Source organism: Echinops telfairi, unplaced genomic scaffold (assembly GCF_000313985.2).
Source record: "Echinops telfairi isolate 266 unplaced genomic scaffold, ASM31398v2 ScPeMD7_22;HRSCAF=79, whole genome shotgun sequence".
Lineage (NCBI taxonomy): Eukaryota > Metazoa > Chordata > Mammalia > Afrosoricida > Tenrecidae > Echinops > Echinops telfairi.
The window spans coordinates 7532286-7549936 of record NW_022103919.1 but is presented as its reverse complement, the minus strand read 5'-3'; the positions used below and the strand labels follow the sequence as shown (position 1 = coordinate 7549936).

The 17651-nt window shown below is 38.9% G+C and overlaps 1 protein-coding gene across 4 annotated transcripts in view; it reads left to right on the top strand.

The window, feature by feature from the left end:
- The window catches only part of SETX (senataxin), a 94935-nt gene that overhangs the window by 46210 nt on the left and 31074 nt on the right, over positions 1-17651 (top strand). For all 4 annotated transcript variants that reach the window (XM_045288547.1, XM_045288548.1, XM_004713323.2 and 1 more), the window contains 6 exons: positions 11934-12110; positions 12709-12941; positions 14415-14582; positions 15110-15266; positions 16727-16828; positions 17013-17128. In XM_045288547.1, coding sequence (XP_045144482.1) covers positions 11934-12110; positions 12709-12941; positions 14415-14582; positions 15110-15266; positions 16727-16828; positions 17013-17128 — 953 coding nt within the window. The remainder of the gene's footprint in view (positions 1-11933; positions 12111-12708; positions 12942-14414; positions 14583-15109; positions 15267-16726; positions 16829-17012; positions 17129-17651) is intronic.

Sequence of the window (17651 nt, the reverse complement as noted above, 5' to 3'; positions counted from 1 at the left end):
CTTGATTCGACCGACCGACATCTCATGATCATACACGCTGGTGTGCTTCTTCCACGTGGACTTTTGTTGCTTCTCAGCTAGATAGCTGCTTGTTTATCTTCACGCCTTTAAGACCCCAGATGCTGTATCTTTTTATAGCCAGGCACCATCAGCTTTCTTCACATTTGCTTATGTACCCATTTTCTCCTAAGTTATTGTATTGGGAAGGTGAGTATCACACAATGCCAGGTTATTAGAACAAAGTGTTCTTGTGTTGGAGTATTTGACCAGAAGCCCAATGTCCGGCTGCTACCTTAATACTAAACCTACAAATATATATCTATTTCTATATTGTTGTATATAATAAATATATTTATATATGTACATGCCTGTATTTAGACCACTTTAAATGCCCTTTACCTCCTAGTTCTTTCCTCTATTTCCTTTTACTTTCCTCTTGTCCCACTACCATGTTCGGCCTTCATTCTGGTTTCAGTAATTCCTCTCGGTTACATTGCCCTTGATCAATCCCTACCAGGCATCCTATGCCCTCCTCACCACTGATTTTGGATCACTTGTTGTTCCCTCTTCCCTGGGTTTGTTAATACCCACTTCCTACCACCCTTCCCTCTCCCATGTCCCCTTGGAACCGTAGGTCCCATTGTTTTCTCCTGTGGATTGTTTATCTGGCCTATCTTATCTAGATAGACATGCAGAGATAATAATAAACACACAAAAAAAGGGCAAAACAACAAAAAAAAACGAAGACACGGTAAACAAGGGCCATCTAGCTCAGAAGCAACAAAGTCCACGTGGAAGAAGCACACCAGCCTGTGTCATCATGAGGTGTCGAAGGGATCAGGTGTCAGGCATCATCAGAACAAAAAATCTTATCATAGTGAATGAGGGGGGAAGTGCGGAGTGGAGACCCAAAGCCCATTAGTAGGCCACTGGAGATCCCCTTTCAGAAGGGTCTCGGGGAGGAGACCAGCCAGTTAGGGTGCGATGTAGCAACGATGAAACATACAACTTTCCTCTGGTTCCTAAATGCTTCTTTCTCCCCCACTATCATGATCCCAATCCTACCTTACAAATCTGGTTAGACCAGAGGATGTACACTGACTGGTACAGATAGGAACTGGAAACACAGGGAATCCAGGGCGGATGATCCCTTCAGGACCAGTGGTGAGAGTGGCGATCCTGGGAGTGTAGAAGGAGGGTGGATTGGAAAGGGGGAACTGATTACAAGGATCTACCTATAACCTCCTCTCTGGGGGACGGACAACAGAAAAGTGGGTGAAGAGAGATGTCGGACAGGGCAAGATATGACAAAATAACAATTTATAAACTATCAAGGGCTCATGAGGAGAGAGGGGGGAGCGGGGAGGGAGGGGAAAAATGAGGACCTAATGCCGGGGGCTTAAGTGGAGAGGAAATGTTTTGAGAATGATGAGGGCAATGAATGTACAAATGTGCTTTTACACAATTGATGTATGGATGGATTGTGATAAGAGTTGTATGAGCCCCTAATAAAACAATTGAAAGTAAAAAAACGAAGACAAAAAGGTAAAGCCTATAAATAGTTCAAGGTCTGTTTGTCACGTCCTGGCCCCAAAGTTTATTTTTGGTATTCCCTGGGAAACTTCATTGCTCTGCTCCCCTTGCTGCTCTGTTGTGAGCTCTTAGTGTTTTGCCCGCCCCCGAGTGGTGCAGTCAGATCAGTCACAGTTCCCATATTGTGCTTCCAGTGTGTGTCCCTCTAAGTGCTGTGGGTCAGTGAGGGATGTTGTGTCTCTAGGTGGGGCCGGCCCTGTGGTCCTAAAGAGAGGATACTTTAAAAGGAGTGTAGTACTCACAGAGATATTCTTTACTTTGTAAGCTAATCTGTTAGCTTTTTAAAAGGTGACATCAAAAAAAAAAAAATGACCTCAAGATAATTTCAGTTCTCTAGCCTTAACCATTAAGTCTGACTTACTAAGAATTTGAGTTCTGTTCCACATTTTTTCCTATTCTGTAAGATCCATCTCCTATGGCCTTGATCAGACTTGATGTGGTGGCTAGGTACCCTTTAGTTCTTCTGTTCTCCGGGTGGCTGAGTCTGTGGTTCTTGGAGACTTATTTGTCATATTAGACTGCTTTCATCTCTTAAGTCTGTCATCTTCTTTCTCTTTTGCTCCTGAGACCAATAGCTATAACTCAGATGGCTGTTTGCAAGGTTTTTAAAATCCCAGGCACTGCACTAACTCATTGAATTAGATAATAGAACATAAACCCTCAAAACCTTTCCTGCATAGTATTTGGTATGTTGAAGAAATGTTTATATTTTCCCCATATGCTTTGTTATATTAAGGCGGCTTTAAAAAAAATCCATGAGAAAATTCCATTATCTTCAAGTTCTAGTTTTTCCCATGAAATTTTGAAGCTCCTTTGTATATGTCCTATCATTTACCCAAAGCAGCCTTTTCTCTTGTTAACTGACACCATGTGCCTTGACCTGTGTGTTCTTATTCCATATTCAGTGTTATTATCTTACCTGTCACCCAAAATAACAACCATTTACCATCTAGAGCAGTGGTTCGCAACCTTCCTAATACCGTGACCCTTTAATACAGTTCCTCATGTTGTGGTGAGCCCCAACCAAACAATTATTTTTGTTGCTACTTCATAACTATAGTTTTCTACTGTTATAAATTGCAATGTAACTATCTGATATGCAGGATGATTTTCATTGTTACAAATTGAATGTAATTAAACAAAGCATAGTGATTAATTACATAACAATATGTAATTATATATTGTAAAATATTTGTTTTCCAATGGTCTTAGCTGACCTCTGTGAAAGGGTCGTTGGACTCCCAAAGGGGTCTCGACCCACAGGTTGAGAACCACTGATCTAGAGAGTGATTCCATCCCCCATTGTACACCCTAGCTTACCCCCAATCCTTGGCAACATTTATTTTTGCATGTGTGCCCATTTTTGTCATAAAAGTGAGATCATGCAATATTTTTCCTTTCATGATTGATTTATTTCACTCATTTTAATGTCCTTCAGATTCATCCAGTTTGTTTGAGAACTCATCATTATTTATGGCTATGAAATATGTACCTCATTTTGTTTCTCCATTTATTGATGAGCATGCAGGTCATTTGCATATCTTTGCTGTGATGAATAGTGATACAGTGAACTTGGGTGTGTATGTGTCTGCTTGTGTCTAGTGGGTTTATAACTAGGAGTGGGATTCCTGGGTCATTAGATTGTTAAATCTCTAGGCTTTATTTTTTGTTGTTTTTTAGGAAGAGTCATACTGTATTGTATAGTAGTTAGACCACTTTACAGTCCCACCAGTAATAGATAAGGGCCCCAGTAGCCCCATGTCCTTATCACTGTTTGTTTTCTGTATTTTGTCTTGTTTCAGTCAGTGCCATTTTTGTTAGGGTGAGATGGTATTACATTGTAGTTTTGATTGCCATGTCTCTAAAGGCAAGGATATCGAGGATTCACCTCAGTACTTTTGACATGTTATCAGGAGAGACCAGTCCCTGGAGAAGGACATCATGCTTGGTAAAGTTGAGGGGCAGCAGAAAAGAGGAAGGCCGCAATGAGATGGATAGACACAGTGGCTACAACAGTGGACTCAGAAATAAGAACAGTTGTGAGGATGGGACAGGTTTGGGCAGTGTTCTGTTGCACGTGTCACTATGAATCAGAACTGTGTTGATGGCACCTGACACCACCACCACCACCAATGGCTAATGATTGTGCATATCATTCCATACGTTTATTGGCCACTTGAATGTCTCTTTGGTACAGTAGCTGTTCATGTCTTTTGCCCATTTTATTTATTGAATTACACCTTTTTGTTGTTGTTTGATTGTTGATGTTTTCCGTGTATTTCATAGACTGGCCTCTTATTGGGTAATCTGTTCATGTAAATTTTTTCCCAGTCATGATTAGCAGAAGTATTATTTATTAAAAATTGTGTGGGGTGCCAGCCTCCACAATGAAATGGGTCCCAGGGGTAGTTGTGTAACTGAGGAGTAAAATTAAAGAGATATCAGACAAGATAAAGCATGTGAATGCTCATTTCCGGGACGGCCATGATCTCAGCAACCAGGTCCTTGCTGAGAGCGCGAATATATTTCCAACCAAGGCTTATATATACGCTTATAGGGCATGCAAGCCCCCCTAATTACAGGTAACCACATGCATAACAGGAAAGGGTTGTACAATAGGTGTACATGCAACAGGAAGGGATGAGCTAGGGGTGTGCATGCTGTAGGAAGGGGAGGGAATAGGGATATATATACATGTGACAAGATGGGCAAACTCTAGATTCAAGATGGCAGCCTAACCTTGGTCGTCCTTGAGTTGGCTTGACCTTGTCTTTGGACTCTCCTTCAAGGGGACAGTCCAGTATCCTTATCAGAAGAGTGTGGGCCCACCTTAATGGTGGGACAGACCATAGGGTCTGATTGCTCTAGATGGCTAATTTCCCTCAGGGAGATAACCTTTAAGCAGTTGATCTCCAAGTGTGTGGTCATTGACCATGTGTTAGTTAGCAAGTAGCATCTTAGGTTTGGCATATAATATCAGGGGACAACCTGGGGAATAACATTTCAGCTTTCCACAAAATTGTATTGATGGAATAGAATCATTTAGAAACAAGGAGACGTTACAGACATCCAAACAAGATGTACAATGTGCCAGTTGCAGAGGGGTTTTAAAAGGTGAACTAAACAAAGAATTTGTACTTACAAGGACTTGGAGGAAAGGAAGCGTGGCAAAAGTCACAAAGGGTTAAAACTTTAAACTTCAATATTATCAGTTTACTTGTTGCAATCTGAGGTTACAGTCTGAGAGGTGTTTAACAAGGCATTTGTCAAGAGCTAATTTTCTGTGAGATTTTCAGTCTGTTTGCTTATGGCAACAATGCTACCTTAATTACAAATTTTATAAAGGGACATTAGTGGGAAATTCTAGTGAGTGAAATTTGTGGCCTTAGGACCATGGCTTAAGAATTTATTAAATACCTATCATAGTCACGAAGTAATTTTTACAGGTTCTAATTTTATTTAGCATCATCAGTTCTATTTCCCCCTTTCTCTACTGACCAAGATATCTTCTCTGAGCACAGCTGTATAAAAAAAACATTAACTTTCACCAAAGAATTCTTTAGCCAAGCTAGAAATCTTGGCCTTTTTCTTTAAACGTTTTATTTGAATTAGGTTGAGGTTTACAGTGCACAACAGTTTACAATTTAACAGTTCACACATTTTGTTTTCTGTCATTGATTGCAGTCCCCAGGGGATTTTATATCTATGAGGGTCCCAGTTATTTTCTCTTATTTGTGCATTCGTAATTGTGTTTGATAATCAGCAAGTATTTAGTGACTTTATACTGTCTGACAGTAGATGACTCTAGATGCTGAAATACGTAGCTGTGAAGAATACTCAAAAGTACTGTCTTCATGAAGCTTACATTCAATTTGGTTATTTTCTTACGACATTGTAAATGACTTTGCAATGTTATTAATAACAGTAGTGTAGTATAGTAAGTAGTTGTAGTTATTCCATGAGCCATAGTTCATTTAATGAAACTTTTTAGTTTGACATGTAAGTTTTTCTTATAGCTCTTCTCATTTAAGCACTGGATGAATTTCATTGCTTGGTCAAGCAGTATACACATTTTTTTCTAAATTTTATTTTGGTGTTGGGAATATAAAAAGCAAAATACATACCAATTAAGACAATGTAACTTGTTTGATTTTCAATTTTAATTTCATTAATTGTACAGCATAATCAGCAAAGGGAGGGATAAAGGTATAGGAGTGAAACCCGGAACTAACTAGGCACAAGTTTCTCAAATATTCTCCATGTAGAGTTGGCAAAGGATGTGCTTCATTCTCCCAACACGACTTGTGACAAGATATATGAAGTGGCTGCCCAGGGGAACTCGTTAGAGCAGTGGTTCTCAACCTTCCTAATGCCGTGACTCTTTAATACAGTTCCTTATGTTGTGGTGACACCCCACCATAAAATTATTTTTGTTGCTACTTCATGACTGTAATTTTGCTACTGTTAAGAATTGGGTGACCCTTGTGAAAGGGTCGTTTCATCCCCAAAGGGGTCACGACCCACAGGTTGAGAACCGCTGCAAGCTTCCTATTTAGAGTTGAACAAAATCACAGTTATCCTCTGCCTAATAAGTATCAAATTTCAAGGCTCCCAAGAGGAAAGCTGGTGTTGAGCATAAGCCATAATGTTTGCATAGACATTTTTAGGTATGTGAGCCATTCTTCTTAAGTGAATGGTAGGAGCCCTCCTAAAATCCAAAGTCTCAGATGCCCGCCAAGAGCTGACCAGCCTTGTAAGCAAGCATTTCAAAGGATAGAAGTATCATGAAATGGGATATGCCTTTAATTATTTAAATTTTCTTTACTTTTCTCAGTAATGTTTTATAGCTTCCTATGGAGAGATTTTGCTTATTTTCTTAATATCAGCCAATCAATATTCAAATATCTGATTTTCTCATAAAAGATTTTCTGCTTGTTTGATTCAAGATCCAAGCTAGGTTTACCCACTGACAATGTGTAAATGCTTTTTTAAAATATAAGTTCTCTTATTTGTAGGCAACCCCCCCCCCCGCCCCCCTTGTAATTTTTTTGTTGAATAATTTGGGTCCTTTATTTTCTAGAGTTATAGTTCGGGTATTGCTAATTGTTTCTCCAGGGTTTTTTGTTTTTTTCGGTATATGTCTCCTCTGCTTTTCCTATCCAGTGGTTATAAGAACTAAAGGTTTGATCAGATTCAGGTTTTTCTTTTTTGTTGAATTTCTGGTAAAACTTTTTGAAGATCTTGGTGTGTTCTTTCTTTGGAAGGTGCTTAGTATTTTTATTTTGCGATATTCACAGCTGTTGATGTTCTTAGCTTCATTAATTTAATACAGGAAGTAAAATGAAGATATTTCAATTTTTTAAAGGATATTTTAATTTTATCATTCCTTGAAATTTCTCCATATTGTTGTGACAAGCTAAAAAAGAGATCTCAGCAAGGTGTCAGAGGACAATGTTTCTATTTGGTCAGCAGTCAGAGTGTTAGCTCTCACCTAAGCCACTCTGGCCCCGAGTGATTAAAGACGGGGCTTTTAATACTGTGGAATAAACAAGATGCAGAGGCAGGTGGAGTTATGCTATATGGAGAAACAGGAACTTGCTGAACTTCTTATTTTTATGTAGCAAATGCTAGTTGCCTCTTCAGTTTCAGTCCCAAGGTGCATGACTTCATGAAGCTTCCTTAAAATATAGGGGGAAAGGGTTTACAAGCAAGATCAGCAAATTTTTTTTAAAAAAGGTAATTGGTCATCAGTTAAAAAAAGTGTTACAGTAGTTACAAAGGGACAGAATTGGGCTAATACAAAATGGTTACACTTAGGCCAACTAATACAAAATGGTTACATTTACCCTAAATTGGGCTACTTACAGTATCTACCTTTGGGCTACTTACTAGTATAGTTTATTAAACGAAGGTAGAATAAATGCTTGATATTTGACGAGTTTTCCCAATAATGAATTAATCCAATAACAATGACTAACAATAATAGCAATAACTAACGATTTTTATTCACGCGTCAGTATAAACTCATGGGTTTACATATTTTTGTGTTTCAGTTCATCAGAGTTGACTCCTGGGCCCTATAGCCAGAGCCACACTAGTCTTTGATCACTTTCTTGCTGTTTGGTGTGATAGGATGCTCCAGTTTCAGATACGTGCTTTGCTGTACCATAACTGACCTTGCAGTTTTTAAAGAAGCCTTGGTATCTTTTCGTAGAAATCGTATTTCAAGACCAATCTGAACACACTGCCTATCCAGGCAAATGGAATTTCTCTCCTTTTATTTAGATCATTGTGGGTTGCCTTGTAGTTTTTCTTGCAAAGGCTTTCAAAGAGCAAGCATTTTCTTTCTGATGACATTTCAGCTTATTCAGGTTTCTTCCCTTTTGTATTCATGCTTTTGTGTTTTAGGAAATCTTGGCTTAGTCCAAGGTGCCAAAACTTTCTTGTTCTAACAGTTTTCCATTTGATCATGTTTAGGTTGATGATTTATTTTTGAGTCAGTTCTTATGTATGATGCACGATATATGGCTTGATTTTCTTAATTAAATAATCTAATTCTTTTAGTGATTATTTTTTTAAAGATCATTGTCCCATTGAATAACCTTAGGGGGGAAATGAGTTTTCTTGTAGTGTGGGTAGTATATTTTTTCACTGTGTTTTTAGCTAGGATATCTCTTATCTACTTGATACGAACTCCATAATCTTGTTTTTGGCCTTTTTTCCCCCCTATGCTACAAAACCATGGAAACCTTTAGTAAGCAAAACTATGAAAATGTGAAGCTATTATTTCTTGACATATCCTTTATTTAGTTCTGTATACTTCTGAAGATAGCGTTTTCTTCCCTGAAGAAGTCTGCTGTCTCTGAGTTACACCACATGAAAATAACAGTTTTGTCATCCTGAAGGAACTCAAATTGTGTTCCTTCTAAAGGTCCTTTTTTTTAAAAAAAAAAAATTGGGGAACAAGGGGGGAGTCTCAAGGGGCAAGAATCAGGGCTGTAGGGTGAATGGAATAAGATGGATTTCTGATGAAATTCTCATAGGACAACCCTTGCTGTTGTCGAAGAATGAGAAAGTACATTGTTGGGATGGAAAAAAAAATTCTTACAGCTTTTCTGACCTTCTAAAGGTCACCAAAGCAGTTTTCTATTAAAATATCTTCCTGATAAGCCCCCATGTCACACTGGTGGTGTAGTTGGTTACATTTGGGGTAGTTAACCACAAGGTCAGCAGTTCAAACCCACCAGCCACTCCATAGAAGAAAGATGAGACTTTCTATATCCCTGAAGAGTTACAGTATTGGAAATCCCCAGCGATAATTCTACCTTATCTTACAGGGTCTTTATGAATTGGAATTGGTTTGATGTCAGTAAGTGAATAAGCCCCCTGTAAATTGGCCTCTGTCCTTAAAGAAAATTTGTTTAAGAGTATCTCTTTCAATTCCATAATATCTTTATTGTTATTACTTCTTTAATTTTGAAAGTGGAGGAAATTGTATGAAAAAACAAAAATAAGCCTCAGAGAAAATTATTAGCTATCTTTGAATATTATGATTTCTTCTATTTGGGCTTTTAGCAGTTAAGAGAGCCTGTATAGTATATAATCAATACTTGAAATTTCTGATTACCTATATACTCGAGTATAAGTCAACCCGAATGTCAGCCGAGGCACCCAATTTTATCACAACAACTGCATTGAAAATGTGGTAAAAAACTCGGCTTATACACAAGTATATACGGTAGATTAGATTACCAATGTGAACTTCATACAAAATCCATCATTATTAGTATTGTGTACTTAAACATTGACCGGGGCCTGCAGTACAGTGAGGGCAGTGAGGGGTTTGATTGAGGCCACTTGGCTTGTTGCTTTTGTGGGCACCACTCCCCTGGCCAGCAATGCCCCAGTAGCTCTTGGGTGCTGCTCTGAGCAATGTCAGCCTTTACCCTCAGAAGCTGGTGGGTACTATGGGGGGAAAAACAAGGTGATAGTGAAGGAGGCGGTAGAAGAAGAGAAAGAGGAATGTGGTGGAAACGGTTCTTCACTGTCGGGTGATACAGGGCAAAGTGGAATACTCCTAACGTAGAAGGGTTTCTAGGAGGAGGACAACACATAGGAGCAGAAGAGAACCTGGATTGTCCCAACCTCATTGTCATGTTTCTGCAGTCACACAAAACCACCCATGAGATAGATGATCAAAGGGAGGCAAGTGCAAATCTGACTTTGATTCAGAAGATAAGGAGAGGAAGTAAACCAAAGAAGAAGAAAAAAGTCAGAAAAGCCATGAAGTTTGGAGACAGAGCAGATTATTGGCGATACAAACTCCAGTGGAGAAGTAGTGTTCTGAATTAAATGGAACCACTGAAGACCTCTAGTCCCTGCCAAGGAAGCCAATGGCAAGTGCCCATGGGTGTCATACCTTTCTATGAGGAAAGACCGGCATGGCATTCCTACCCCTCAAATGATGCTGACAGAACAAAGACGACAACTAATTCCCATGGCTGTGGGCTTAAATGGGGGTAAAAGAGTTGTACTTGACACTGTCGAAGGGGCTTGAGAAGATGTCCTCTGAAGAGTCAGTATAGTTTCTGTGCTCTGCAAGCAAGCAGCCCAAGTGCTGTCAAGCTGTAGAGATTGCACACCCACCCCAGTGGAGGGGAAGCAGATAGTGTTTCAAGGCAACCTATTCTGTACTTTGCTGAGAAATGCAAAAGGGCCTTCTATGAAGGACAGAACTTGCAGAATAGATGTGGGAGAGCAAAGAGATACTGTAGATCTTCAAAGATCATCTCCTACAACCCACAACTTTCTTCCCGTGATGTGTCAACTACACTTTTACAGCACATGTGTGTAATTTTCAGCTATTACAGGTGTATTATTTGGAGTTGGGAAGGTGGGTGGGAAAGAGGGAGATGGGTAGGATCATTTTTGTTAAAATTTGAGGCCTGATTGGGGAAATTGTGAAACAGTAGAACAAACACCGACTTGATACTAACACGGGACTTCCGGAAAGATGGCGCCCATGTAGAATCACCCACTCTTTGCTCCCATTGTTAGATCAGAAAATCAAGGGGATGTGGCTGTTAGCTGGAGAGCCAGAGCAGCCGGAGACCCATGAGCAGGCCGGAGATCCGGAGCAGAGCTCTTGTCTTCTCTGGGCTGTGGATACCGAGCTCAGTCAGTTTCCGAGGACATCCTCAGCGATGGCAGCAAGGTGGTCAAACTGCCCGCCCTCACATTCCGTTCCAACCCCAAACATCAGAGAATTACAGTCCTGAGGGTAGGGGAAGAGGGGTGGGTTGGGGAGGCGGACCTGATAGCATTGATGACTGAATAATCCCAGTTGAGGGGAGTGAACAGCAGAATTGTATGCGAGTGGATGTATTAGATGGTGTAAGACATGGAAATAAATAAGGGTTCTTAGGGGGGGCAAGGTGCGGGAGAGAAGAGATACAGAGGAGCTGATACCAAGGAGTTCAGGAAGAAAGAAAATGTTTTGAAACTGATTGTGGTAGCAATTGTATAGTACTGCTTGATGTGATTGAACTATGGGATGTTATGATATATGTAAGAGCTCCCAATAAAATGATTAAAAAAAGTTTTTGGCAATGTAAGTGAGGACCGAAACTTGAAAGTGCTGGGACCTCGAAATGATTAACGGAACTAGTACCAACACTGCCATTTTGGAGGGGAGAATGTTTTTATTGGAACGTATGCACAAGCAGATTGGTAGGGCTTAGAGGTGCTCGTTCTTAAAGCTGCCAAGAAGAACCTTTCTATTCCAGTAAGTCAGAAATACCAGCTTGTCCATTCAAGCTTTTGGCTGAGAGCTCTTTGGGGGAGGTGTCGGAGGTGGGAGAGGAAGTGGGAGAAAAACAAAGGTCTGCGGATGCTCTATGGTGAAAAACTCTTGAAGCCACTTCGTTTTTTAACTTTGAACACTGAAACCATTGATGTCAGAGTTAAAACACTAACAGCACAAATTTCACTGAATCAATTCAAGGGTTGAAAGATTTCGAAAGCCCTGGTCTCAGGAGTGAACTTTCACACCGGGGCAGTGGTTCACTTAAAAAAAAATCCTAAGAATTAACTGATAGCCAAAATGCTTTTGTCTTACATGAGATTCATCCGTTTTTGACATCATGTAAATTGCATCTAGAGCTGCACTGTAAACTTAGACATGTTAGGTTTCTGTGAAAACTGTTAACGTCATAGTACCTTTGTCATCTTAACTATAGATTTAAAAAAAGTATAGAGATGTAGTCATTTCTTTACAGAAAGCTTATGTATTATAATTATGCTAACAGTTACATAACTGCTGATTTCTTGTTATTTTATAGTTTATCTTGAGGAAAGTGATCTAGCTAAACAACTTCATCCAAAGGAAAATGATTTGGTGTTCCTGGTTCCTGAAAGATTAAATGGAGAGAACAACAATGCAGAAAGAAATTTCTTACTAGATCCCTATGAATATTATTATTGTGGTTATGTTTATAAATTTCGCCGCACTTCAGTCAGTAAGTAAACAGAGGGGTAATGAAAATGAATCTACTAGACAAATGTTAGAGAATCCATTTTCCTAATATCCGTCCATGTTGTGTTTAACCAACTATGTATTTGTTAATATGTTCTCCAGGCACGTATTCCTCTGCTGATTACTAGTCAATTTAAAGTCCTCCTCATAGTTTTTTTCAGACTCACCTGGAAAGGGCCTGGGATTTATTGCTATTATTTTGTGATTTAAAAATTTTCTTTTATAACATTCCTCTGCTTTTGGTGCGTTCTTTATTTTGCAATTTTATTTCTTTTTATAAAAGCCAATTTGTGTACCTTAAATCATAGTTAAGCCTTGGTTTGGGCACTAATTACTGTGCTTGCTTCATAGTCCTTAACGCGATCTTAAAGGCTTATTTGGTTATACAACCTCCCCCAAAATTAGCTTTGTGAGGACAGTAACATGGCTCTTAAGAGGCATGTGCAGTAAATGTTTATTGTATGAATTACTTAAATAATATGCTGGAAAACATAAGCTTCAAAATAACTAATTCTAAGTAACCTTTTACACTGACAGTTGTGTACTTTGGTAACTGGAATTCATTTTCTTCTTGATAATAGTGCGTAATGGGAAAGCGGAGTGTTTCCTCTCCATCCAGACACAAGACAATTTGCCTGTCAATTTGAATGAACTTGTGAAATGTGTGGTAATCAGTTCTTTGGTAACTACGCAAAGGAAGTTGAAAGCCATGTCTCTGTTGAGTGGCCGGAACCAACTGGCCAGAGCTGTTCTGAATCCAAATCCCATGGACTTCTGTACGAAAGATTTACTTACCACCACATCTGAGAGAATTGTGAGTTACAAATACATGATACCAGGGAAAGGCATGAAGCTTCAGGTCAGACTGTTAGCTGCTAAATACTTTGTTGCATGTCTGCAACAAAGAAATTGTCAGTGTGAGCCCAACTGGGACCTTGTTTAGTAGTGCTTAGTTGGTTTTCTTTAAGATGTGCATGCCTTTAATACTGGTGGGGGGGGAAATCTATAATTAGGTTACTCATCAGAACCTCAGGAAGCAGTTCAGTTTAAGAATTAAGGTTTTAAAAAGTGAGGTCAATATCTTACTGAAGGGTTTATTAGGTTATTAAAATTCAGAGGTAGGTATAATGACTTTATTTTGCATTTGAATGATAGACAACTTGACAGGTAATGCTACAAGTGTGAAGATGAAGTTGTTATTTTGCATCAGCATTTCTTTTATGACTGTAAGAGCTGTATATATGTAAATTCTAGGAAATTAACCTAGAGAAAGTTACAGAAAACTTTATTCTTCACCTTTTGGTAGTAGGTGTCTAGATGACAGAAAGAAAGCCTTGCTATTACAATGCATAAGGTCAGTGGTCATAACCAACAGCCCAGCTGCTCCATAGGAAAAAGATGTGACAGCTTCTGCAAAGAGTTAAAACCTTGGAAATTTTGTGGGACAGTTCCATTCTGCCTTACAGTGTTGCTAAGAGTCAGAATCAGCTGCTGGTAATGAGTTTGGATAGGTCTAACTTTGTAATGCTCGGGATCACCATGAGTTGGAATTGACTCAGTGGTAACAAGTTTTGGCTTACTGTGTGCTTAGTGCTTTTATGTGCATTAATTACCTCATTCAATGTGCACCCTCTAAGGAATCCCAGGTTTAATGGATGACAAAGTAAAACTGAGGTTTAGGTTCAGATCTCATGCCACAGGTCATGCTCTTCCCAGTACATGAAATGGTGTTAGAATATAGTTTTTTATATTGATTAGCTAAAATATAATCAGAAAATAGTCACCAGAAAATTATAGAAGTAAATGTAATTTATTGTGATCTTCTTTGTAAGAATCACAAACAAAAATTCTGTTGTAATAGTTGTATAAAATGGACTGAAAAGTCTGCAGACGCTTATAAATAATTAGCTTTTCTTCTTCTAGTGAAAGTGGCTCTTAGATTAAAGGTCACTTTAGGGCAGAGGTTCTCAACCTTCCTAATGCCGTGACCCTTAATACAGTTCCTCATGTTGTGGTGACCCCAACCATAAAATTATTTTGTTGCTACTTCATCACTGTCATTTTGCTACTGTTAAGAATCGGGCGACTCCTGTGAAAAGGTCATTTGACACCCCCACCCCCAAAGGGGTCACGACCCACAGGTTGAGAACCACTGCTTTAGGGTCTTACATGAGCAAAACCAAAGCTGCTGGCTGGTGTAGATGAGAATAAATTCAAATGTTTTTCATTATCTTCTTCGTGTGCCACTGCTAAGACAACAAAAACTCAATTAATACCTTTTATGTAGATTGGCTATTTAAGAGACTTCAATGAAGACCAGAAGAAAGCAATAGAAACTGCCTATGCCATGGTGAAACACTCCCCATCAGTTGCCAAAATCTGTCTGATTCATGGACCTCCGGGAACAGGGAAATCAAAGACCATTGTTGGCATCCTATTCCGCCTGCTAACAGAGGTAGAGTATAACTGAGGGCACTGGTGCTGTTAATCAAGCACGTTGCTTTGTCTTACTTGGAAGTTTAAGTATGAATTTTTTTTTTCCCCTTTCAGTTTTGTGTGTTTGATGTTGTTCATTCTCTGGAACTGTATCAGATCAGAGGGTATAGAGGGAGGGAAGGAAGGCTGTAAGAAGAAAAAGCAGAAGTTGCTCTCTCATGTGAAACTAATCCTAAGGGTCTTAATTCTGGCTTCATTATTGGTCCCATTTAGAGACGAGAAACCAACTTGTATGTATTCTTGGGCTGCATTTGGGGGATTGAGTTTTCATTAAAATAATTGTATGGTGAGGCAAGGTTCAGCATAGTTAGGATAAAATTTTATGCCAGAATGATTTTAATATTTTAAATCAAAAAGACGTATGAGCTTTTCCTTGTTTCGGTACAGTGGAAACTTTTGAGTACATATGGAAGGTAGTGAGTAACTTTAAAACTACGTACTAGAGCTCATCAGTATTTTGGATTTGTGTTGTGTGACAAATTGTAGAACCAGAAAAAGGGATATTCCGATGAAAACTCCAATGCCAAAATCAAGCAAAACCGTGTTCTTGTGTGTGCACCATCAAATGCAGCTGTTGATGAACTTATGAAAAAAATTATCCTCGAATTCAAGGAAAGATGTAAAGACAAGAAGAATCCATTAGGTATGACCTTACATGGACTTTTCATTGGGTTTTGTTTTGGACGTTTCTTATAGACAACTTTGAATGACAACGTGCAAGAAAATCCTGGTAATCACTTGTGATTGCACTTATAGCCCAGGTGTACTTAAGAATTCATTTACTTTCAAATACTGTACCTATGTATTCAGGTTTCAACAGAAACCAAAAGCATGGTTTTAACTACAAGGAAACAACTAATGAGAAGTGGGCAGCTGGTTATTGGCAATTATGGTACAAATATTCCCAAAGTGGGCAATACTTTCCAAGTTGTTCCCACAGTGGGCAATACTAACCTCCATGGTGAGGGGACTGCAAGAACAGATACCTACAATTTATCCTGAATGATGGGCTACGATCAAAAAGTTTCTCACTGCTGGGGGGAGGGGGTGTTACTAATTTGTTTCCTGCAGTAGCATGGTTGGCCAAATAAATTTGGGAACCTATGGTATAGAGCAGCAAGTTCTAGGACTAAGTCATAAAGTGTTCCTGTGAAATCACAGAATTGTGTAGTAAAGAAACTAAAATATCACAAGGCCAAGATGATGTTCAGATCCATCCATCTAGGTGTGCACACTGATGCCTCCTTGACCCTTTCCTGAAGCATGCCGCACTTTTCAATTTTCACCATCCTTGAGGGCCTCAATCAATGTTCTTTGAGTTCTTTTACAATATTTTTTTTATTTCGGGGAACAAAAAGCCATCTGAGAGGATAGGATCTGTGCTGTAGGGTAGATCAGGTAAGGTTTCCCAATGAAATTCTTAATAACAACCCTTGCTACCATCAGTGAATGAGCAGGTATTGTGATGGGAACACAATGCTTTGGTGCAACTTTTCCTGGCCTTTTCTCACTGATTTAGTTTTCAGTTTTTAATTTTTATGTTACTGTCAATTATAATTGTGTAGGCCAGATCCCCCATCTCATTGTAAATTTATTATAAGTATTCAGGTGGTTGTTTAGTGTCAACACTTTGGATTATTGGGCTGGCATCATGTTTTCTTTTTAGAGAACTCCCTTTAATATTTCTTGCAGGGCTAGTTACAAATTCCCCCTAATTTTTGTTTATCTGGGAAGATCTTAATTTCACCCTTACTTTGAGTGACAATTTTGCTGGGTAAATTATTTCTGGTTGATAGTTATTTTCTTTCAAAGCTTTGTATGTCACCCCATTGCCTTCTTGCCTATATAGTTACTGGTGAGAAATCAGCATTTCGTCTTATTGATGCTCCTTTGTTAGTGACACATCCTTTATCTCATGACTGCTCTCAAAAGTCTTCATCTTTGTACCTGGTATCCCAGTAAAGTTACTGTGATATCTAGTTGATAGTTGATGTTAACGCTCATATTTGATTGTGAATAAATTTGTTTCAAGAGAGATACTGTGTGCCAGAGATAGGATTGAGTCCTTTTTAATCTATCTGTGTGTGTATGATTTATCAATAGGAAACTGTGGAGATATAAATTTAGTACGACTAGGACCAGAAAAGTCTATTAATAATGAAGTCCTGAAGTTCAGCTTGGATAGCCAAGTTAACCACAGAATGAGTAAGTAATGACTGAATAATTAACCACATACAAGCAATGTCACTTATTTTCTCCTTTTATTGTAGACAGTTGCTTGGTAATCTGGATATCCGAGAATAGGCTAACTTTGATAGTTAGCTTTTTCTTTCTGTTGCATGTATGTGTGTTTGTTAGAATTATAGCATATCTTTTATTTTTATTTTAGAAAAGGAGTTACCTTATCATGTTCAGGAGATGCATAGAAAAAAAGAGTTTCTAGATCGTCAGCTAGATGAACTTTCCCGCCAGCGTGCTTTGTGCCGAGGTGGAAGGGAAATACAGGTATGTGCATATTTTGGGATTAGTTCTTTTAAGGTAATGACTTGGGTACATAAACTTGCTGATAACTTTTATTGAGGAATTTCGTAATTCATGCACAAAAATATGTATTACCAATTTTTAAATGCCTATAATAAAGAGGTATATTTTATATTGGGCTTAACAGATTTTTTTAGACTTAATGGAATATATGTTCACTGTTGCAATTACTCAACTCTGCTATTGGAACATGAAAGCAGCCATAGACTGTACAGAAACAAACGGATGTGCCTGGTACCAGTAAAACTTATTTCCAGAATCAGACAGCAGGTTAAATTTGTCGCCTGTGGTCTCCTGACCTCTGCTTTATCTTTTCTTTTCTTTTTTTTTTTTTTAGGCAGTGAGTGAGTGAGGCAGTGAGAGAGTGAGTGAGTGAGCGGGTGAGAATGAGGCAGTGAGAGAGTGAGAAAGAGACAGTGAGAGAATGAGGCAGTGAGAGAGTGAGACAGAGAGAGAATGAGGCAGTGAGAGAGTGAGAATGAGACAG